General features: G+C 40.5%; 1 protein-coding gene across 5 annotated transcripts; it reads left to right on the top strand.

Moving 5' to 3' along the window:
* The first annotated feature begins 1,197 nt into the window (after nucleotides 1-1,197).
* Gprk2 (G protein-coupled receptor kinase 2) lies at nucleotides 1,198-24,348 on the top strand. Of its 5 annotated transcripts, XM_072011191.1 has the most exons (8): nucleotides 1,210-1,629; nucleotides 8,327-9,814; nucleotides 17,739-17,834; nucleotides 20,322-20,679; nucleotides 21,310-22,216; nucleotides 22,631-22,768; nucleotides 23,080-23,208; nucleotides 23,600-24,348. In XM_072011191.1, exons 2-8 carry the CDS (start codon nucleotides 9,763-9,765, stop codon nucleotides 23,693-23,695), a joined length of 1,776 nt encoding a protein of 591 aa, XP_071867292.1. In that variant the 5' UTR covers nucleotides 1,210-1,629; nucleotides 8,327-9,762; the 3' UTR covers nucleotides 23,696-24,348. The 5 variants fall into 5 exon arrangements, 3 of the variants coding, with proteins under 3 accessions (XP_071867293.1, XP_071867294.1, XP_071867292.1); XR_011800767.1 differs by lacking the exon at nucleotides 23,600-24,348 and having other exon boundaries at nucleotides 1,198-1,629; nucleotides 21,310-22,220; nucleotides 23,064-23,208; XR_011800766.1 differs by lacking the exon at nucleotides 23,600-24,348 and having other exon boundaries at nucleotides 1,199-1,629; nucleotides 21,310-22,220.
* The last annotated feature ends 50 nt before the right edge of the window (nucleotides 24,349-24,398 follow it).

The following is a 24,398-nucleotide window of genomic DNA, read 5'->3' on the forward strand; positions in this document are numbered from 1 at the left end:
ACTTTATAAGTAATTCGTTTATTAAACTTCCTTCGCTTGAAAAAATTTGATAAGTAAATCCCTTTAACATTCGAGTTACCAAGATTCGACTGTACCAGACATCTCTCGAACCCAGTACGCGCCTTGTCATCGCACGTTGGAGATTTCAACGGAAACCCAATGCATTACGCTGGCGTATTACCCTTTGATCATCCTTGTTATTTCTTTTTCGAATCGTGTCTTGATCGTGATTGTTCTCTCGAGAAATCGCTTCTGAGGAGACTAGAATAGTGCTAGGAAATTGTAATGACTCGATACTTTCCACGCAAGATTGCTTTACCGTCCTCCATTCTGCCATTCCAATTTTCTATTTTTATCCACTATACAGTAATATTCGATATAACAAATATATTGCTACAGGAATGTTAAAATAACGTTTTTTTTTTTCTCATTTTATACTTCTTTTTAAATCTTTACCGTGTCAGTTACGAAAGTTATTCGTTGATTATTTATACGTTCTCATAGAATTTGATGTTATAGGTGCAACGTTACATCTTCTCTATTATCTTTGCTAATTTACACGTGTCGATAACTTCCTTATACAATCTTTGTTACTGGATAGTACCTTCTATGTGATAATATTCCTTTATGAACTCTATTGATAATTTCGACGTTCATGTAGTATCTCACGAAAGTATTTGAACTCTTACGATAGAATATCTTTATACGTATATCGTGTGTTTTATATAAAATGTTTTAAAATTTCATTAACGTCGACACATATTGGAAAAGTTTGAATCGGTGAAATTAAATGTGGGAAAAATTTGGAGGTATTGTATCTTTATAGAATTACTATTTCTAATTATAGAAAATAGAATTTTTGCTATTTGTTGTGTTGCTTTATAATCGTTTTAAATAAATTCTTGACGGATATCGAATAATTTTTATCCATTTCTCATCGGAAAATAGCACTTCCTACCGTCCATTTCCACATTCTTCGGTTTGAGAAATGTTTTCGATGTTTATTTAAAAGCAACGTTTGTCAAGTAATATCGATATCTTTTTTTAATTATCCGATACATCTAAAAGTCAAATAGCGCGTTTATACATGGCGCGCAAACGGTCGATTAAAGAAGATCGCACCCTCGGTCGGTATCCGAAGACGAGTCTAGGGACTCTACCACGCCCAATCGGAGTCGTCCGCGCGTCTATCTGTGTCTCTGTCGTACGTTGATCGGGTGGAGGCGTCGCGTCGTCCTTGGATCCCAACATGTCCCCTCCACTTAACCTCCTCATCCGTGGCGGTGCATCGCGGCTCGGGAAGGAGCATGTCAGTCAGTCGGTTTCTATCCAGCGAACGGGACGGTGCGTGACGGTCTGGTGCGAGTGGCAGCGGGTTCATACGATCGGACAGTACGAACCGTCCCTAGCTGCATTCGTTACACGGAATAAAAACATCCGGGGCTGTTATTTATCCGAAAGTCTCGGACAAGGCGTGTCGTGCGCGTGTGCCGATCCTCGAACGAGACAGAGCAAGTGTGTGAAATATCCTCGTGGCTAGGAAGGATCGAAGCAACCAGCGGAGGTGCAGTGGTCGGCCATTGCGCTTTCTTCGTGTCGCCGTTACGACCGCGCGGTGCTCTGCTATCGGTGTGTGTTAAATTATACTAGATGTACCGAACGCCATAACGTGTCCTCCCTTCTCCAATTCGACCGGTCTGTACCCCCATAGAAACCATTCTGAGATCGTTTACGCCCGTCTCGTGTTTCACAAAACGATGTCGTACTGACTCGTGCCCATGACGTGCGAGACACGACACGCTCCGTCGGTAACGCGGCGTCTTTCTCCCCTTTTCATCTTTCGAATCCTTTACTTTCTCCCTTTTCCTTCCGAGCTTAGAATCGTATACCTCAGATAAGCTATATTCACATTTTATGATATTCTTGTTATGGGTTTGGTGGTTATTTTAGCGTCGCGTACAATGGGTTGTGCGTGTTGCTTGTGTGACAGATTTCAAGAGCCGGCGCGGTGCGGCGTCTCGTGATCGGTTGTAGCAAAGTCACGTTTCCATCACGAGAATATTTAGGCGGGCTTCTTTCGGGTGTCAGAATATTTCGTATTGTTTAAATGTTTCTATGTTCATGGAACATAAATGTTCTTTTTTTCCTCGGAAACTACTAAATTACGGACGTTTGCGCGTGTGTGGGAAATTAACGCGTTCCATGCTACGAGATTATTAATTGAGATTATCAACGAAGGTTCGATGGTTAAGGACTCTCTTAGAATATTTAACTATAAAAAAATAAAAATCCATCCAATTCACGACATTTTATTGAAATATCGGATTGAAACTTATCCTCCTTCGCCTCGTGCAATGGAAATTCTTTCTTCCATCTTTATCGTCGATCTATCGCCGCTTTCACTACGTGCCTACGAAGCACAAAACGTATTAAAGATGCAAAATCGTACATAATGCTTATAACGCATAAACAAAATATCCAAGTACTCGTAATTGGCTTTCTCTAATTATGTCAAAATAAAAATATGATTCGGTTCATCGATATTATCAGATCTTCACAGTTCTGTCATTGCTATTCTCGCTAGTGCAATGACATAAAGAGAGGGGAACGGAGAATATATACAGCGGCAATACATACCGACAGTGTCAAATTAAGTTGTTCGCTGAAAATGCGGCGACGGAAAGCGTTTCCAATCTACATCGATAAAAATGGCAAAACAGTCCCCGCTGTTTCCCCCTATTTGATTCTTTAATTTCACGCACGTGTACAAGTGGCATCTTGTACACCAGGGAAATATACGTCTGCCATTCCACAATGCGTCTCGATTCGCGGGCAAAAGTTTCTTCTCCCTCTCAATGAACTCGCCCGCGCTGCCATCGCATCGGCGTTCATTGTCTCTCATTCAATCGCCCCTTTCATTGGTGCGGTTTCCGCGTCTGCTCGCGTTGTTATATTCGGCTCGACGCAAAGTATTCATATATTCTTATATTATTATATTCCACTTTTATAAAATTATTTAACCAGTTATTTAACCAACGATATAACTTTCGTTAGTCTATATTACTTCCTTTCAACGTTCGAAGAAGTCAAATTAGGAAGACCTTATCATCAAGATAACACTCTACGCTCTATGTGAGTAATGTAATTAAAAAAGAAACTATTTGATAGATACTTATTAATTGACAAACTATGAAACATAATATATTCAGAGTGTCGTAATATTATTTTAACGGTGGGTGGGAATTCCAAAAATATGATATACATATAAAGAGGTTAGCGAACGTTCTCCAAGATTATTTCTCGCTCAAATCATAAAAATTCTCATCGTAAAAACGCGATTGAAAAGCTTGAAAAATGTTGAGAGAAACGGAGAAAGTAATAGAGAGTAATGGGAATTATATAATCGATCGAATAATTAAGTTTCTATGAAAACAATATAGCGGAATATAATAAAATAAAAACGTACATTGCGCCGAGGATAGAGATGATATCGATGGCATGTCGATTATTTTTGGTAACTTTTATCTTAATTATTTGTTTTAATTAAAAAAAAAATTACAATTTTGCTTTAGGACCTTATTGTACTACAGAATAGTTTCTGGTATACGTCGTACCAATTTATTTTTATTCGCTGTACTATATTCGATACAATAACTCGTTCTGTACTTGGGAAACTGATAAGATATAAAATAAGAAAATTATTACAAATGTCGAAAAAAATTCAAATTCAAATATCGAATAAATTTTAAATTTATGAAATGAATATCGTTTCTTAAAAACGAAATCCAGAGTTATAGTAGTACGACAACTTCATGGTACAATGATCAGGTAACTAGAATAGAACTCTACAAGCTTTTACAATCTTTAATTAACAAATTTATCATAAACTTCGTTGAATAAAAAAGTCCGTGATATTATCATACGATAAAATATCGGAAATAATCGATAATCGTCGATAGTTCGTTGTTATCTAACTTATCGATAATCGATATTTACGAGTATCGCATCTAGTCGACAGGCCGCGTACTTTTTCGCCGTGGTTTGCTTCCGGAGATACCGATTCCTATTTTCTAATGGAGGGGTACGTAACGTTACCTTGAAAATTTGCCTTTGCTCCTGGAGGAAACGTTTTACGCGCTTTCTTCGACGACCAGGTATAAAATTCTTATCTTGAAAGGCAGCGCTGCATCAATGGTGTTACATTATTCGATAGTTATTTCTACAAATTCTCTGACGTTCAAATTCACCCGGCAAATATACGTAAACAATTTACATCTTGATAATTCACGGTTGAAAATTTCCATCAATCTTAGCGTGAGAGGAGAAGATTAAAATAGCGTGAATCACTGTAAATGTAAATGCGAGTAGTAGCGCGTATTCATGGCAATTCGTATATAAGTACACAGTAGAATAAGCAGTGTTTATAACCTTTATCAGATTTACGATGGATCTTTGACGGATCTTTACGACAGTCGAGAATCGATTTCCCTTTTTAAATTATTTACAAGATTAAAATTTTCGGCATTTCTTTCCGAATCTACGTTAAACACGCACCCAAACTCGATATAGTATTTCTTTCGCTTTTGGTATATAGATGACGTCGATTGTTTCGTATCAAAATTTAATTTAATAAAAGTATACCAAGGTAAAGGTAGTGTTATTGTAATTACATGCTAATCGTGTGGCAATCTTTCGCGTTTCGCGTCGAGTCTAAAATACAACCTTCTTGTTTAGCAAACAATCCGAATTAATTTATATTCATACGTCTAGTTTAACGAGTATTAACATTCTGATTTAGATGTTTTTACAACTATATATGTATTTAGAAGCAAGTTAAAAATTACTTCCTACAATACAATACAATTTAATGCCGACGTTCTGATTTTCTGATCAGCGTAACATTCATAATATTTCTCGCTGTTCGACCACTTTTAAGTATTCCGTAGGAGATGTATCCACGATAGAAGCTTAGATTTACATTTGAAAGGACCTTCGTTCCCGTATTACCGAGTTGCGTATTTCCTACGCGCGTGCCGTCGGTACTTTTATTGTCGCTTCTTGTCGCGTTGTTGATAGCTTCTTCCTGTCCGACAGAGAGCTATTCACGTTCATACGGAAGAATTAATTTCTCTCGCTTTCTATATATCTCCTCTCGCTCTCCTCTCTCTCTCTCTCTCTTTGTACATATATAATTCTTCTCAATAAATTTCTTATTCACTCTTTCTTCTAATATTTTATGATCTCTTGTCATCTACCCTTTTTTAATTTTCTGCCTTTCGCTGTCTCCCTTTGCCTGTTACATCAGCTATATACGATATATGTACACTACCGTTTAACTACCGTCATTATCTACTTTGAAATTTATGCAAAACAGATTGTGCAATCTTAAAATAAACAAACTATACGTAGAAAAATCTTATTTCTGTGTATAATAACTCGTGTATAATAACCAAATCGGTTTTCCTTTACATTCACTATGACTTACGAATCATTGCTTCGATCAATCCTGGCACTTGCGTTATTTAATCTTCAGTTCAGAATTTCAATTGCGATTTAAAATATAAACATTTTTCAGTTTGGCATCTACATTCGTGTAACATTTTTCTAACAAACGAGGTCAGAAAATTATGTATGTATGTACGTATGTGTATAATATATACGATCCTTAATTTATATTCATCATATGTTCATCATATTTTGTACGAAACTAACAAGTATTCTAATACTTCTGAACTAGAATGTATATACCGTTTATTATGTATGGAACACATTATCGACCGATATATCGTAGATACTTTCAACGTATATCAATCTTTTCACGTATATAATATTATGTACGTATATACGATAGATACGCGCAACGACCACCACCACGATCGATCGATTATTGGTTCTATTTCCGTTCATAATCCGCCGCTAGTCGGTCGATAGGAAGCAAATATTCCTCGGTAGCACTGTTTCCCGTATTGCGTATGTATTCGAAATGTATTCATCGGTTGGCAAAGGAGAGAGGGGATTAAACGAGATAGGAAGAACTTATTTCACGTTTGTACCATCCAGAAGCTATATCGATCGACTCGTTCATCAACTCCATAAATCAAGATGCGCTCAAACACTTCGTTAAGTAACCCTTGTTACCGTCCCAACGATTCATGGAACCAATTTTTTGGCACGAGCATTACGTTAAGAGGGCGATGTTCATTGATAGCGAAGCAAAATCTTAACCGGTTAACCCGATACCACCGTATCGGTGACGTTTTCGTTTTCCCTCGTTTAAACGAACAGAACGCAGCCATTCAGTCTGCCCGGTGATTAATACGATCGACGTTTTACTCTAGACACCTGCGGTGAAATGGTTGCGTAGTACGGAATCGCTTACGCGGAAAGGGATATTATATTACCTCTGGCCCGAGTAATCGAATCGTCGATTCGACGCTTGAAAACGAAACGCAAGGTGGATCGAAAACGATCGCGGTTACAGAAGATACATTTCCAACGTCAAATACGACATAGGTGATTTTTTAAGAAAAAATTTTAATCAGTCAGGGGAAAATACCGACTATCGTTATTTCCTTCGCGGTCGTGTTCTTATTGTCATTGGTTTTTTTCCTCGTCGTTATCATCGTTACTCACCGCTTCCTAATCCGGTTCCACGGTACTGGAATTGCGTCATCGAGAAAAAGCATTTAAAACCTTTAACGATCTTCGTCGTTCCTCTTCCGCCTGCCAACCTCCTGCTTAACCCCCCACTTCCTCCTTTTTTCGCCTGTTACTTAATTTAGAGCCCGTGTCGGGTTACCCATTCGTTAGCCGTCGCAGTTTAATAGGATTTACCGGTGTAATGCAGCAAGTCGTAAGAGCCACTTTGACGAGAATCCATCTAGTTTGAATCTAATTCCGCTGGAAGTCGATTCGCCGGCTATGTTCATGATTGGGCGGTGATAGAGGTATGGGCATATAGAGGATATGGTGATGAAATCTTGAATATTTCTGCCGATTAGAATATCCATGAAAGAATTACAAAGACATCGAGTATATTAAACAGATCGCAGCTTTTTTACCATACATCGCAGAATAATTTGAAAATTAGAGACAAATGTTTCGGAAATTTGATAATATTTTAAATCATCCGCCAAATTTTGTAATTAGAAACGCTCGGGAAATGGAACAGCGTTGCGCTATAGTTAAATACTCAACTATCCACGTTATCTATCTCGCAAGAAAAATGTAAATATATATCGTGTTCTCGATTTATATTCGCAGATAAAATTTTCTCGTTCTATATCGCATAGAGCGATTTCCGCCACCACGTTGTACATGTAAAAGAAATACCTGAAAAGAGAGAGGGAGAGAGAGAGAGAATAAGAGAGACGATCGGTGGGAATCGAGTTCTGGAAAAAGTTATTAGATTACCACGTCGGATATTACGCCGACGGTGCGCTTAGTCGCGTCGTTATCTTTATCCCCGTAGCGCACCTGCTGCGTCCAGTGTTCACGCACATGTGCGCGGTTGTAGTTACGCATGCAGAACGCGCGACGATAAGTGCGTGCGTCTGTTGCGCGCGGCAGATAAACCAGCACGGCGGAGGTGCGAGGAGCATGATGATTTTTAAAATTCACTCACGCCACACGGAGAAACGAACGACCGGCGCAGACGATCGAGATATCCTCTCGTTCCCGTCCCAAACGACCAATGGCGTAGCGAACGCTTTATACGGCAATATGGTCCTTTGACCGTGTACTCGCGTACTTACCGTCAGCCGTATCCCTTTGAGACGCACCTACGTACGCGTACATCGCCGTATACTGGCGGTATAAGCGAAATAAACAGGACGCTCCGTTTTCGAAAAAAATCGAGTTTGAAAATTTGCCAAGTATTCTTCCATTTGGTATATTCTAAACCAAACAATAGTAAATAATCGATAGCAAATTGTTCTACGTTTGGAAATAAATAAAAAATATAGAGATTTATCGAGGAAGATGAATTTGAAAATGTATCTCGCGCGTCTACCGGATCAATCGCTAACTAAACACTTATTTTCGCACGTAAAGCAAGTAGATCGTTTACGCGTACCTAGTTCGTAATTAGTCGAGTTTAAGTATACGCGAGAAAGTTTGAAAGTCAATTTTCTCGAAAGCAAAGCGTCGTGAAAAACGTTTTTTACTTTGATATTCGCGCGACCAAAGCGATGAAAATTCTCGTTCACGATGTTCGGTAAAGTGGGTGTTCGGTAGAGATTTCGGACGAAACGGTTGGCTACGCCACTGTGGACGTTCGCGAATCCTTTCACACTAATAACACGAACAATCTGAAATCTTATTCCAGAACGTACATGAGAGATCGATGCAAAGAGGAATACGTTAAAAACGCTGGACGAAGCGACATCCGCGCGAAAGGAGATTGGAAATTTTGGAAATAGAAAGAATCTTCGTCGCGTACGACGAAAGCACCGAGGATCGAATTCGTGTTTGCAGTACGCGAGGTTACAATGGTTCTCTGACCGCCTGTCGCAGCTCTAATATCGAGGGGAAAGGAAGAAACGAATCTCCGTGGGTGTCGAGTCTGTCGACATTCGCGAATCGACGATCGAAGCCTCGATCCAAAGTCGAAGAAGGATCTAGCATCTAGCACATGCGGAGGCATCTCTCGCACCGTCGTTAAAGTGAAAGGCACTGTTGCTGCTACGTGCCTACGAGTGTCGTGTCCGTACGCGAATCCGCGGAACACACGTGACATTTTTACGATGGCATGCTAACGCGCCACTAGGATTCGCTGTTGTAACGATTATTCGAGGGGATCGTTAGCGGCGTGTCTCGTGCACGATCTCTGCTGATATTTAAAGGAGACGCGACCGACACCAACTATACCAAAGAGAGAAAGAGAGACGACGACGACGACGACGGATCGTCGCACGTGATTACACGACACTATAGTTAGTTTCTTTTGTAATGTGAACGCGCGCTGCGATCGAGCTTCGTCCTCGGTCACGGGGTGGAAGAACGATAAAGAGGGGTTACGCAGCGCGTGGAAGAAGAAACCTGCGCATTCTGAATGCTCGATTCCGCGACGGCTTACCGATCGCGCCCCATCCACGCGAAGCTTCGTCCGGCCTGTCCGTATCTCGCCAATAGGAAAAGGTCACGGTGCGGACACGCGTCTCTGTAAATGCCTAAATCCACGATCGATACGGAAGAAGCTCGCTGGTACGAACGTTACGCAAGAAAGCCGCTCCTTGACCCTGGGATCGTACACCGTGAATCAAGGAAACCAAGGCGATACGCTGTGACGAGCGAAAAGTCCGGTTTCGTGTAACCCGTTTGACGTCGTGCGTGCTTTGCTCGATATACGTATACGCGTACTTTGTGGCGGGAAACGTCGGTTTTTGACCGGCAGAGGGGGCCAACGAACTCGAGTCGACTCGATAGGTGGTTGCCCCGCGGTGTCAGCACCAGAAACGGCGGGACCTACGCCGGACGACCTCGAACCTCGAACTCGACTCGACTCGACCAAGCCGTCCAACAGCTTGTCGACGTCCTTCCTGTTGTCCTTGGTCCTCGGTGAAGGGGGACCGCTCGGCCCTGGTGGTGTCCTGGGGCCGCAGATGGGAGCTGGTCTGCCGGAGCCCGACAGGGTGACCAACCCCGGAAAACTATACCAACCGACCGGACTTCCGCTCGAGGCCTACGCTCTTCCTCTCGTTCGTCGCCCACCAGGCTTCTCTCCGTCGATTCGGCCGCGTAAACTCGATCAAGCTGGAATTGATGGAGTTGGAGAACATCGTGGCAAACACTGTGTACCTCAAAGCGAGAGAAGGTGAGTGACGAGTTATTATCTAAAAGGCTCAAATAAAGTAAATCATAGCTTTTTAATTACATTGATACACGATTCTTAGTTCTTACCTACTACCAGTACCACCAATACTTACTTGCAAGTATCGATTCGAAGTTGGTTCTTGCAATTTCGAGCAACATATTGCTTTTAAAGACACTTACGCTCTCTTCCTTTTCTTAGCATGCGATTTATGTTTTTCTTCGCGGGAATATACATAATTTTTTTGTTTTTTTTTTTTTTTTTTTTTTTTTTTAATATGTATATAGTCCGCCATTTACATCGCTCGATTATTTGCCGTGTAGACGGTTGTGTACCCGTAGAAACGTCATTCGTCTCTGTCTTTCTCTTTTCCCATGAAGCGAATACTAACCTACCTTTACGCCAAAACAGCTTTGTCGCCACCGGAACCACTACGTATTTGCGTGCTATCTTTCGAGTCGAGGTTCTTTCGTCGAGTTAGGCGTATATATTTGCTCGTAGACGAGCTTATATTTATTTATAGTCGTCTGGCGTTTTCAGGAAGCGATTCGTACGAACGTTCTATTATTCTCGATATCTAATCTTTAGTTCCTCTTAGAAGTTAGCTTTCGCGAATGCGAGTCGATAAAAGCAAAGTCTCGTACGTTTCCTTTTTACTAGACGTAAAGGCAGAAGTCATAATATTTGTCCGACCGAAACGTTGCTTATCGTCGTGTCGATTGTTATCGATTTATCGATCATAGATATCTAGGAAATCGCTAAATCCTAGACTGAGAATCTCTGCGCAGCTATGTAAAAGAGAGGAAAAATGTTATGCCAAGTATCGAGAGTTTTATACATATATGTAGATACGGTTTCACGATACGAAGCCCACGTTCCGTATCATCAGCACTGACATTAAATTTCCGGTTCTTGCTCCGTATCTAACTCGTTCCGTACCATCTTATGTAATTGTTTTGTTACGTTGTTGCGATACAACGCCGTTCCCTCGTACATCGCGTGTTCCTAGTTACACTAAACACCGTAACACGTCTCCTGTCCATTGTCGAGATAGCGAACAATCATCGTACGCGAACGCAAAGTAGATAGACAGTAGCTGGTTCAAACAGAGATATTTTTTTAACGCAAACTCTATTAACGAAATATCGAAGAGGAGTTTACGGGTATAACAGCGTTGAAGAGACATTTTGAACGTTTCTTCGTTGGAGTCGTATAAAGTGTTGTCAATGTAGAAATTGTAGAAATCCAATGGTAGACGGTATACGGTAATTACTGAAACGATATTTCGTTCCGATCGAAGTGAATTCCATGAAACGTTTACTATTACAACGTTGAAACGCGCCGGTTCCATCCACCATCGGTAAATTTCACGCGCGGACGGCTCGCAAGTTTTCATAAAGCACGTTCTAAATTGTCTTTGCGGCGGAAACGTTTCTACGATAATTAAATGGCTTCGTGGTATCCTGCCGATTTTCCGAACTGTTTTACAAATCACGCGTTTCGTTATCCAAATTCTAAAATTTCTGACGTTACATTGGTAATCGATTAGGAATATTCGGCAATTTTTATAAAATTCAGATTTAAATTGCGAATTAATCGCGAACTTATTCATATAAATGTTAATTCATACATAAAAATTTCGATAGAAATAGCGATCGTTTCTCGGTCGATCAAAATTCCAAACTTCTCTTGTATCTAGTTTTTTCGAAACATTTCTTACATTTAGGACCTTTTTATTTCAAATTTATTCGATAGAAGATAGAAAATATATATATATATTTAAAAAATCTTTATCTCAAATTTGACTCGTCAAACAATTCGGTCAAATAATTCGTCGATAAAAAAATTTAATACAAATTACGAATCGTTCCACTTTCGGTCCAACTTTCGAAAGAATATTTCAAATCTGTGAAACGTCGGGCGTGGAAATATACAAGCGTAGGGAAACGAAGGAAAAATATAGTAAAACTTTGCACGATACTCGTTCTACTCGTGACCGACCAGTCGTCTCGATATTCCCACGAATATTTATTCACCGTATACGAAATTACGTTGCCATTAGAGAGGCTGCAGTAACGGCCCCTGGTCCAGGCCACTCTGCGCCAACGGTTTACATGCAAATGGCTTAATGGGAACCTGCGCCGGCACAGGATCCTAATTAAACTGCATACTTTACGTTACGTTCTTGCTCTTTGTATCGCGTGCAATAAAGTGCAGCGAGGATTGACACGCGCTCGCAAGCGTGCTCGCGCCCGCGCACCGCCGGTAATTGCAGATTTCATGCGAAGTCCAAAGGCGGCGGCGTCGTTAAGGAAGCTAAACTTTGCTTTACCTAAAGCGTCCCGCGGTACCGCCGCGCCAAGCGGAATACTAATTAGACTAACTTCTAACACGGCCGTACGAACTGATTACAGAACTCTTCTCACACACACACACACACACACACACACATATATTTATGTATTTATATGCATGTTCTGTGAAACCGCCTCGAGTCGATTCTACGTCCGTGTTGAATCGGGGGAGGCTTTAAACAAGAATAGATGCGTTTCCGATGGTTATCAATGAAACACGGCGACGAGAATGGTTCTGATTCAGTGGTGGCGAGCCTTTTTATATGCGCGTGCTAGAAATTTATAATAAATAGTATTTATCGAGTTGCTAACGCGCGTGCCGGGCAGTTTTTAATAGGCGAAGAAATAAATTAACGTAGAATTTTATCGAAGCAAGTAAATTTAAAAATTAACGTAGAACCTTATAAACATAAACTTATATCTTGACGTGCCTATTACATAAAATAAAGTGAATGATTTGTAAGCGTGTAAAACGATATCACTGGCTAGAAAACTAGTTATATCTTTCGCTTTGTATGTGCGCGATGGAATGGCCGGTGCAACGGTAGAATGTTCGATGACACGCAGGAAACAATAAGACGATATTGTATTAATAACTTAATAATACGTAGCACTCCTCCATTCTCGATAAGTTTATTCCGTTTTATATACTCTTAATCTGATATTCTCGTATCGTGTCTTGATACCTCGCAGGTACCTGTATAGAAACGAACATACCGTTCTGATGTTTTTTAAACCGCCACCACAAACAGGTAAGAATAAAGAAAGCTCTGATAAACAGAAAGAAAGAAAGAGAGAATTTCCGAACAGAAAGGATTATATTCTCCAGATTCAACGAAACAACCTCCTCGGACCGCGATCCCCGTAAAACCCCCCATCAGAACGTCCGATAAACTCGTGGAACCTCGATCCAATCTTATCGAAGCTGTTCTAGCGTGAAGGAATCTTCGCGAAGGGGAAGTGGTCCACCTTTCGTCCGATCGAAATGCGATAAACCATAGGCAAGGAATGGCGAAGATTCCATCGATTTGTTGGCGAGGAATGGGCGTGTTGCGCGGCTGTTTGGCTCGAAGAAGTAGCGAATTTTAATTAGCGTAGTGGCAAGCCATTCTCTTGGTATCCTATGGCGAAAGCATCGACGAACAGAGAGATCGGAAGAAAGAAAAAGAGAGAGCGTGTTGCGTGGCAAAGGCAGAAGTAGGTAAATGGGCTCGCGTGATGCGCCAACGACGTCAATGAGTTTATAATCGCATCGTCCGCGTCTCGTTGAACTTTACAAACGTATATATACGGTAGAATCTTTATATCATCAGAACCGAAATCGATCAAATAGTTGCTCGATCAATTATATCGAGTAATATCGACAAACGTAGAATTGCTCGTGGAGGAAGATTGGAAAACGAGAATAGAAACCGGAGCAGATTGTTACGTTCGGCGAGCAATGATTTTTTAACAGCAGCATTATCTTAATCTTTGAGCAATGCTTTCCAAAGATTTTACAAGTGGAAAATTTAACGAGTGGACAAAGATTAATTTGCCGTTTGTTATATTTATAAAGGCATATCGTTCTTTATAATATTTAGCAGTTGAAACCGTTTTATTTCTAAATTACATCTCTTTCATTGTATTTCTAAAGACGACGTGCATAAACGTCCACGGTCTATAAGATAATATTTTTATATATATCGAAATAAAATTATTCTCACAGCCGAAAAATAAATTTCCTAGAAGGTTTAACGAGTTTGTCGTCGCGCCTTTTTTATTCTACGATATTATTTAGCTTCCTTTCTTTTCTTTTTTTTTTTTTTTTTTTTTTTTAATTTTTCTTTTTACTAAAACCAAATCAGAAATGGATATAATAAATTTCTGTGTACCGGTAGTTGCAAACGTGATCTGATTGCATTTGCAATTCCGGAAAGGGACACCGACTATTTTGAAACGTCACGTTTCTCTTGACGCACATCGGGTCGTATAAGAAATATTAAATCGAAAAATCTACGCATACCGTTCGCTACTATTCGGTACCGTTGCGTCTTCTTTATCCATTTACAATATATTTCTAGCTACAATACGGTATATTACGATTATTAATTTTATCAATCGTCGAATTCGAAATACAAAACTTGATATTCTGAAATTCGTCGTAGCATAGATATTACGCAATAGTAAAAGTAGTAGAAATCCTAACGGAGGGGAAACTTATACGATAGAATGTTTTTCCTCCAATTATCGTCGTTATGCGTTTGGAATCGTCGATATTTCCATTCACTGGGTTTTGTTACTGAAATTCGTCGTACAAAAAGTCGAATATCTTAGTCGACTCTTTAAAATCAGTACGGTCGTTGATCATAACGATGGTCTACGAAACGATTTCATCGAGCACTCGAGCCACGAATTCCTCGCTTTCTATTCGCACGTACACCCAGAATTTACCCCCGTTCCATTAATTTGCAAATTTATTCCGCTTCTATTGTACGTTATTAAGCGCAAACGGCAAAAATTCGTTGCGAGAACGAGAACGAAGCATCGCATCTTGCGTCGTGTGCATTATTTTCTAAAATGTGCTTTCCTTGCTTAGTAACTGGTTGCATCGTCCTTGTTAAAATTAGTTTAACCAATGATATTAGTCTAAGAAATCTGGATGGTAATTAACGCGAGACGTCGATGTCTCGGCGAATAAGAGAAGGAAGATACAACGATCGAAGTAAAGAAAATATAAAAGTAAAAAAGAGAAAACAGAAAATAACCGCGATAAAGAAAACATAGCGGTAAAGATAGAAATAAAAAATAATTGGGCGAATAAAAACACAAGAGTAAAAATTTGTTACGGGTATATCTTTTTGGAAAATTTTTTTTTACTATTTATTTACATTCTATTGTTTGTTTATTTACGTTCTGGATTTGTCTGCTTACTTTCTGCAATTGCTTTTTTACATTTTTAGATCGTTCGCTTTCATTCTCGAATTAGTCGTTTATTTTTTCCAATTGATCATTTCTGCCTTTCGATCGTTCGCTTTTATTTCTCTCTGTCTATTTTCATCGTGCGTCGATGGTTTTGTTTTTAATGGTTTCGCGAATGGAATTTTTCGGTTTCTCCGCTGAATATATTTAACAACAATAGCGTGTTGATCGAAGCTCTTTGAGACGTGCATAGAAGGAAGACTCGCTTATCGCTGTTTTATTTAAAGTCCATAACGGGGCAAATACAATAACAATTCCGTGGCAATGATAATACATATAGAGATAGCGACTGGAGCGAAACAAAGACGAAACCAGTTAATATTTTATATTGTCAGTTTGTTTGTTTGCTGACTAACGTGATAGAGTATATTGTACACGATTACATTAGCAACCGTATATCGCGTCTATAAATGAAATTAATTAATAAAAAGTAAGATTAATCCGTCACAATTAAGAATAAGAATTATATTCTTACATTGCTACACATATGTACATATTCTTGCGTTACAAATAGGAAGTAGTAACGAAACAAATACGACAAAGGAATTCATATATGAAGGAAAATTCATATATCTAATACGTATATGTATTTAAAATTTATAATTCGAAATTTTTAGTCGGTATGTTTTAAATATAAATTCACTGTTCTCGGATCGTTGTGTCTTTAATTAAGAAATTCGTAAAACGAAGAATCTAAAAAGGCAAAAGTCAAACTGTCTTTAGTGTCGATGTTCGATCAACGAAAACGATTAGAGGAAAAACAGACGGAAGCGAAAGAAAGAAGAGCAGGAAAGTGCTCCGTCGAGTAGGTAATAGTCGTCGCTGATTTATCACGAGAACGTACCACGTACAACGTTCTCTGATCTAGCCACGCGATTCGACTCCTCTCTTCCGCCTCCGCAACCTTCGAGTGCACGCTCGCGGAAACGCGATCGGTTGTTCGCGCAAAATCTACCCTGGCTGTCTATCGATCTACCTCATCGTCCGTTCCATCTCGTCTTTTCCACGACGATCGATGTCGTCCCGACTGAATTTCCACCATTGCCCTTTCTTCTCCTACTATACGTTCCTATCTGCACCGAAATAGGCCAGATCCCTTTTGAAACTCAAAAACCGATTGGACCATACCACTCTCGAATTCTAAGCCAAGAAAGGCTAATTTTTAGGTTCAATTTTCTTCTTTCTTTGCTTCTTTCTTTTATAAATCGGGTTTCGGACATTTTTTCAGCTTATGATATTTTCGATATTTCTTTGGTTTCGTTAATGGTAAAATCGTCTTTTCTTCCTTTCTTCGATCGTTGTTTTATCGTAGAAACGGTTTAAATCGAGTTTAAATCGAGCGATATTTTTGCCAGCGAAGGAAAAAAGTGGCTTGAACGATTTTCAATTCATATTGTCAACAAAAATTAATTCATTAACTTTTGACGTCAGAATTCTTTTGTCCTTCTTTCGTTAAAGAATAATCTTCAACTTGCGTTGCTGTTGATCTTACCTCTTCTCCTCTTATTTCTTTTTTTTTTTTTTCTTTTTTTCCTTTGACGAACTTTCAATCGCGCCGAATAATTTTTCTAGTTTCACCGTCAATTAGTGGGATAAAAACGATTCTTTTAAACCGATAAGAAACTCGATAACGACACTAATTCAACGTAGTAACGCGTAAGATCGATAATCGTTACTTGCAAGTTTCTTACTAAATAAATATATGCAGCCCGTTGATTCCAGAGAAAGTCGACGAGTCATCAATTTCGCATTAGTTTTATCACATAGTCGATCGAAAAGATACAAAGCGTACCGAACCATTGGTCACTCGTATTGTCTTTTGTAGAGAAAAGGTAAAGGTAAGGCCTGTTCGTCCTGTCGATACTTTGGAAACTATTAATTACCGGCTGCCTCGACCGGAACCGCGCTTCTTCGATCGCGGTTTCCTGCAAGTCGAAAACTAGCTGCGCACTCCCGTATTCATTATATATAACAGCAAATTCAATCCGACGTTATACTAGACACGTGCGATGGAATATATCGACGGAAAAAAAAAGGACTGCTGGAAATAAGGTGGACGCAAGTTATTACTTGTAATATTTTGTTAGGGGAGAATTTGAGAATATTTTATCGAATGCTTTTACGAACGTAACGAATTATTTAAAAAAGGAAGAGAAAAGAAACAGATTAATTTCGAAACGTAAGAAGAAGAAGGATATTATATGAAAAATAAATATCGCGTTTTCCACAATTTACTCTTATTTTTAAATGTACCTGTATATTTATCGTTTAAAGCGTCACGATCTCGAATCAACTATGTTTTTACCTTGCACAAATTATCAACTACCATACAATTTCAATTACGAACGTGCCGCTTTGCAACGTCGAAATCGCAGAAACGACTCCTCTATTGCAGTTTTAATTAGCGCGAGTCTTGCGAGACGAGAATTGTTGCGTAATCGAAACGCTTCGAGCCAGGGAAATCGCCGTTCCCTCGTCAATTTATTTTCCTCTATATAACGCTAGTATCGTTGATAAATCAACAGACCACCGATTGTTATAAAACGCGTTTCGATGCTTTTTCTTTTAATTCCAATTTATCGATCTTAATCGTATTATCGTTGTTTTTGCAGGCGGTGGTGACAGCAACAAGGGTAAGAGTAAAAAATGGCGAAAGATACTCCAGTTTCCACACATTTCCCAATGCATCGGCCTAAAAGATAAGCTGGGTAAGTTCTCGCACGTGCTTTGTGCGGTAGAATCGTATTTGCTCGAATTCTGCTCGTTGAAACGAAATTTGATCCAGTAATAAATTCGTCCTCTATTCGTCGTTACTTAGATCGCGCGTCCGAAACCCTATAAGCATCTTATAATTTACATCTCACGTCCTATTATCGCCTATACCACAACAAATTGTCTATTTTCCGTACTTCGTACATCGAAAGTCGCGTATTTCGCTTTACATTCTCTGTCCCACTTTTCACATTATCCGCATACTTTATGTACATATATCCTATATCCAGCATTTAATATCCACTATGCTATATCTGTTTTGCCAAGCCCGTTACACAGTTCACATTTCCACCCCACATTTCCTACTTCCTATACCTTATCTTATATCCTATATCCCACAACTATATCCCGTTGTTCCATATCTTTCGTCTCACTTCTCATAGTTCATCTTTCCATTCCACGCGCCATGTTTCGTATTTCGTTTCTCATATTCTGTATCCCACATTCGCCTAACGCTTCGTGTTTCCTGCGTTCTTTTCTATATCCCCCGTATTCGCTGTCCCTAGACCGCGCCATATCCTCCGCTCTACGTAAATTGGCAATTTATAGAAATATATTGTATTATACCGCTCGATCATTTCTATATTTACATCTGACGACACGGAAATCAACAATTTTCATAATCGGTAAATTGTGGCACACGATATCTGTCTCGTGTAGTCGGCCTCTTCCCGTGAATCTCGCGGCCAATCAACGCGTCACCCTTCGACCACCTTGTGTCGGATTATCGAACGTCACGCGGCCACGAAAAAAAAAAAAAAAAAAAAAAAAAGAAAAATGTGAAAAGCTATATTAAGATAAGAAGCTGTTGTAGCCACGTTGTCTCGGTTAATCGAGCCGCGATGAGAGCCCGAGGCTCGCAAAGTGTCCCCTTTCGCTAGGTTTTTAGACCACCTTCCGCTTCGAATTCTCCCGCTAGGGATCAAATGTTACGGCTGATCGATGAATCACGGTTGATTGATCGTCGAACAACCAATTTCGTGGGATGTTTTGTGATTGAAATTGGATGGATAGTGGCTGGAAGGGGGCAGATATCTCAGGGAGAAAGATTCCTGTTCATCGAACCAGAGGATTCGTCGGATTCCATGTAATCCTGTGGATAGCGGTTTAACTCGAAGCTTCAGTAATGCAGACATTTCTCCTTTTTTCAATTTTACGCGGAAAATTTTGTTTTTCAATCGCGCGTTACAAGATATTGACGTTAATCGGTCGATCTTAGTCAGTTAGCGGCGAGCATCTTTGGCTCGGTATTCCCACGTCTCGTTGGTCGTTTGCTCGTGTTCATTCCATCGTTCGTTCGTTCCAACATCCGTCATTTATCGACCCGAACGATCGAAAAGATCGACGTCTAAGTTACGAAGATCGTTCGATCGAGCGCAATTTAAAACAATCAAGTTTTTTCTCGAAAAGAATAACAACGATATTCGTCGATCGATCGAATACGTAGTTCGATACGTACTCGTTGACCGAAACTTATTTTTACGATTAAATTTTGCGTTGCGGCTTCGAACGTTCTATTAATCGTCGCACGGAATGAAATATTTATCGAAACGTGAAACGCCGTGAAATTGAATAATAAAATGCAACGATGGAAAGGCGAATCGATACGTGGCGTCGCGTCGCCGAGTTTCGCGAAATTAATTCCTCGGTCGGCAGGTTGAATCCATTGGGAGCAACCGACTGGATTTCAGGGCTGCCGATAATCGTGAAATCACGTCGAAAATGGCCGCAGATTATCAGAGTTTCCCTAGCAAACACGAGCCAAGAATATTCCTCGTGCAACTCGATTAATCCCACGCGATTCTCGACGCGATGCGACGCGACGTTTCGTAATAATTGAGAACCGATGGGAGTCCACCGATCGCTCGTAAAGAAATTAACACGACGTACAATTGACTGATTAACGCCTGTGAAACCGACTAGACTTTGCGTTAAAACGCGTGCTTCCCATTTTCTTATACACAGCGTTTCACGATAGATGCTCGCGTAGACGAAAAATGCGAAAGATTTCAAGCGAGAGCTTTAAATAGTTTTTATCTTATTTTTATTTTTTTAATAATACCTGTAGAATATTCCGAATTTTATGTTACTAAGTTGTTCGTAACGACCTGTTCTAGAGTTAAATAGAAATTTAAATACAGAGCTATCAGATTCTTCGGCTTCGGCTAGAAGTTCTTTGCCGGGGAAACACGCGAATAAAGATACGACGTTGAAGAGAAGATTTTGTATTAAACGTGTGAATAAACAGATAGAAAAGAAATGATAAAAATCATTAGCGTTTCGTAATGGTAGAATTCGAACGCGAGAACGATGAATGAAATTTTTATGCAACAGAAGATAAATATATTTTTTATTTACCATCGTTTATGTAGGAGAAGTCGTAACAACCTTTTGTTATCCGTTCGCTCGTTTGATTGATGCAGACATCAGGTACAGCTATGTGGTGGATCAACAACCGATCGGTAGGCTGTTGTTCAGGCAATTTTGCCAGGACAAGAAGCCATCTTACCATCGGTACAATCTTTTCCTGGACGCCATCGAGAAGTACGAGATCGAGATGGATGAGAATCGGACCGAGCTGGCCAAGGACCTGTTCGAGCAATACCTGAAGAGGGAGGGCTCAGAGGTCGTCGACATCCTAAACGATTCTTTGATCGCCCAGTGCGAGGAGAGGCTCGGCACTGGCGGCAAGGAGCTCTTTGTCGAAATCGCGCAGACCGTGAAAAACTTTCTAGCCGGCGAACCTTTTTCAGCTTTCCAAACCAGCTTTTATTTCTATAGGTAATTTATTTAAACTTCATTTTTTTTTTTTTTTTTTTTCCCCACCTAGTCGATTCGACGTTGGGATATCTTTTCCTCGGGCTGTTACGCCTATTTATCTTTGTCACGATCTCGCAATCACGAATAAATTTCGACGATTTCGAATTTAGTAAAATTTCAAACGACGTTTCCGCTTGACGATTAAACGACGGAGCAAAGGTATTTTTGATATTTGATGAATTTTACAAGGCGAAGAACGACAGTACTCTATCGCGCGTTAAATCGTATCGTGTATTTAACAAGATATTAGTATAGCATACTTGTTCGAAGGCTACATACTTGGTACGGAAAATGTATTTTTCATATCTGATAAATCTTAGTTAGAGGGAAAAATTATGACGCGATATGATACGTTTTGGATTTAATAAGGCGTGAAATATTTATCACCGTTTGGTCCTTCTTTATGAATTTCCAATGAATTTCCAACGAATATACGACGAAACCCGTCGATCGTTCTTATCTGCATGTTCCCGACAAAGCGTCCCATTAAGAGCCGATTAATCGGCAAATATTTGTCAATGACAGCACCATCTCTAGCCTCTTATCGGTACATATTTCATATCGATTCTAACGATCGTCCTCCTCCGCCAGGTATCTTCAATGGAAGTGGCTAGAGGCGCAGCCAGTCACGTACAAGACGTTCCGTATGTACAGGGTGCTAGGAAAGGGTGGATTTGGCGAAGTATGCGCTTGTCAGGTACGAGCAACCGGGAAAATGTACGCCTGCAAGAAACTGGAGAAGAAACGAATTAAAAAGCGCAAGGGTGAAGCCATGGTGCTCATAGAGAAGAACATCTTGCAAAAAATCAACTCCAAATTCGTCGTATCCCTAGCCTATGCCTATGAAACCAAGGACGCGTTGTGTCTAGTCCTGACGATTATGAACGGAGGTGATTTGAAATTTCATATCTACAACATGGGCGGAGAACCTGGCTTCGACATCAACCGTGCCAGGTTTTACGCAGCCGAAGTGGTCTGTGGCCTGGAACACTTGCATTTGCAAGGAATCGTCTACAGAGATTGTAAGCCAGAAAACATTTTGCTAGACGATCATGGTCACGTAAGGATATCCGATCTTGGTCTGGCTGTGGAGATCACAGAAGGCGACATGGTCACGGGAAGAGTTGGAACGGTCGGATACATGGCGCCAGAGGTGATCGACAATGAGAAATATACCTTTTCACCGGACTGGTTCAGTTTCGGATGTCTTTTATACGAGATGATCGAAGGTCAAGCTCCCTTTCGCGCCAGGAAGGAGAAGGTGAAGCGAGAAGAGGTGGATAGGAGGGTGAAAGAGGATCAAGAAAGATATTCCACGAAGTTTACCGAAGAAGCAAAGAGTCTGTGTCAGCAATTATTGAAGAAGAGCCCGAAGAACAGGTTAGGCTGCAAGTGCGGCAGACACGGTGCTAAGGAAGTAAAGTTGCATAGCTTCTTTCAGTGCTTGAACTGGAAAAGGGTCGAGGTCGGTATGTGGGAACCGCCGTTTGTGCCGGATGTGAGTAGGTGTCGTTCAAACCGATTCTACTTTGTCGTCGTTGCCTTTTCTCCATATAGTCTTTCTTCGTTTGAGAAAATTGCCATTTCTTTGATACTCCTGTGCTAAGAAAAATCCTCCAGATCCTTCAAAGCTTAGCTCGGCTATAGCTAGTCGATCATTATTCTTCGTTATTCTCCTCTCTGCCGATTATTTACAAAAGTCTGTTGAACCCTTCTTTTATCGTATACAGTCGTTAACACGAGTAGTTATAGATTAAATAAAATATCAAAATACTATATGATACTTTGTATATGGTTGTGTTCAAAGATTTAGTATTCTACCGAGATTGCTATATTAAAGATGACTATCGTCGCGTGTTTTTTTTTTTTTTTTTTAATGGAAATCCTTATCGTTGATCGATTCTGTTTACAGCCTCACGCGGTGTACGCTAAGGACGTGTTGGATATCGAACAGTTTTCCACGGTAAAAGGTGTGAATTTGGACGCGACCGACGACACCTTTTACAGTAAATTCAATACCGGCAGCGTGTCGATCCCGTGGCAGAACGAGGTAAGCCTTTTAACGTTCCATCGGTGTTGTTTATACGCAGCACTACAGAGAGATAGCGAGCGTCTTGACGCCGCCCTGTGAACAAGTAAAACGCGTACCGTTCCACCACTTACATCGAAAAATATGGCGTTCCAAAAGCATTCCTTGGCACGTCATAGACAGTCCGCTATCGTCCCAACGGAACCCATTTTAGCATTCAAAGCGATTTACACGCTGATCGACTGCAGTTTCGTTTATCATAAAGATTTATGCTCCGTTCGATCAAAGAGATTCTATTTTCTGCACAGTGAAACAGGCCCTCTTTATTCCAGATGATAGAGACTGAGTGTTTTAAGGAACTGAACGTGCTAGGTCCTAACAACACACCTACTCCTGATCTGTTGATCAACCATCCGCCACCGAATAACGAGAACAGAGGCTGTTTCCCGTTCCGAAGACAGGTGGATCTTTTTCTTCTATTTCTACCCGTGTTTAAATTACATACGTTAAATATAGACCATAGAGAGAAATTATGGAAAAAGGATTCGTTAATGAGCGAGATAGTTCGTTCTATAAAGCGATATTCGCGATTTGAAATTCTAGATGTTCGATCGACTTGACGATACCGTTCCTTTCTATCGCCGATCTTAGCCACCGTTGTTAAGATACGTAGTAAAAATGGCGAAGTCGATCTCCACTCGAACAGCTCTCGGGACCTTGCTTTGCTTGCTTTCGAACGACGTAATAAGACCGTTTCTTCGCTATTCTACGAGTATATTCTTTCCTATTTGACGAGATCGTGTAATACAGTTTGCAATTTCTGTCATAACGATTTTCTCTTTTTAACCATAGAAAAAGCAGAGTGCCCGCACAAGACAGATACCGTTGTCAGAGTGCCATCTGCTGGAACTGTCGCAGAGCCAAAACTCGGAGATGCCAGCCAGCTGATCCAAAATGAACTCGAGTAGTGTGAATCAATCGACGTCGTCGTCCGTGCGCCGTCGTCGTTGCGGACGACGCCGACGGGCGCTCAGGTGCTGCCCGAAGCTGCTTTAAAACAGGAAACAGAGCAAGAAAGAAACTGCTCCGTGATTTTCACGCCGATTTTTCGTCTGCAAATCCCGTAAGATTCGCCCTCGTCCGTAAGAGTGCTAGGCCGAGAGGAGGCGCTGACTTTCAGCGCTAAAAGCACACCGACGTACGTTTTCTCAGGTTTCTCGGAGTAGAGAGAGAGAGAGAGAGTGAGAGAGAGAGAGAGAGAGACTCGCGTATCCTAACCTTCGATATGCAAGAGAAACGTTGCAAATGCTCTTGTTGCGAATGAAAAGAAGTGCAACCATTAAATGTAGTTATCACATCGAAATATGCGATCCTTTGCATACGAAATTCATTATAAAACGTGGTCATTGTTACGTGTGCGGCGCCTCGTATTGCCTTTTCATCTAACGCAAAAAAATATAATAGTAAATGTGTATCGAGAGAAGTTTGTTCGCACGTAGAATTCTCATTTTCTCTTATAAGCATCATCGAACGCTGTTCCTTGTTCGATCGGTGCGTCTGTGTGTTTTAAGTACGCTTACACCATCGACGTACACGAACGCAAGGCAGCGTTCACGCGTTAGTATATATGCGATGTTCGTACGCGTAGATA

This window comes from Bombus fervidus, chromosome 9, assembly GCF_041682495.2.
Source record: "Bombus fervidus isolate BK054 chromosome 9, iyBomFerv1, whole genome shotgun sequence".
Taxonomy (NCBI): Eukaryota; Metazoa; Arthropoda; class Insecta; order Hymenoptera; family Apidae; genus Bombus; species Bombus fervidus.

What these genes read in the sequence shown, in the direction of transcription:
- Gprk2 (XM_072011191.1), top strand. Translation starts at nt 9,763, where the DNA reads ATGGAGTTGGAGAACATCGTGGCAAACACTGTGTACCTCAAAGCGAGA. An exon ending in CGGCCTAAAAGATAAGCTGG is followed by an intron (nt 17,835 to 20,321) that starts GTAAGTTCTCGC and finishes TGATTGATGCAG; the next exon opens with ACATCAGGTACAGCTATGTG. An exon ending in AACCGCCGTTTGTGCCGGAT is followed by an intron (nt 22,217 to 22,630) that starts GTGAGTAGGTGT and finishes TTCTGTTTACAG; the next exon opens with CCTCACGCGGTGTACGCTAA.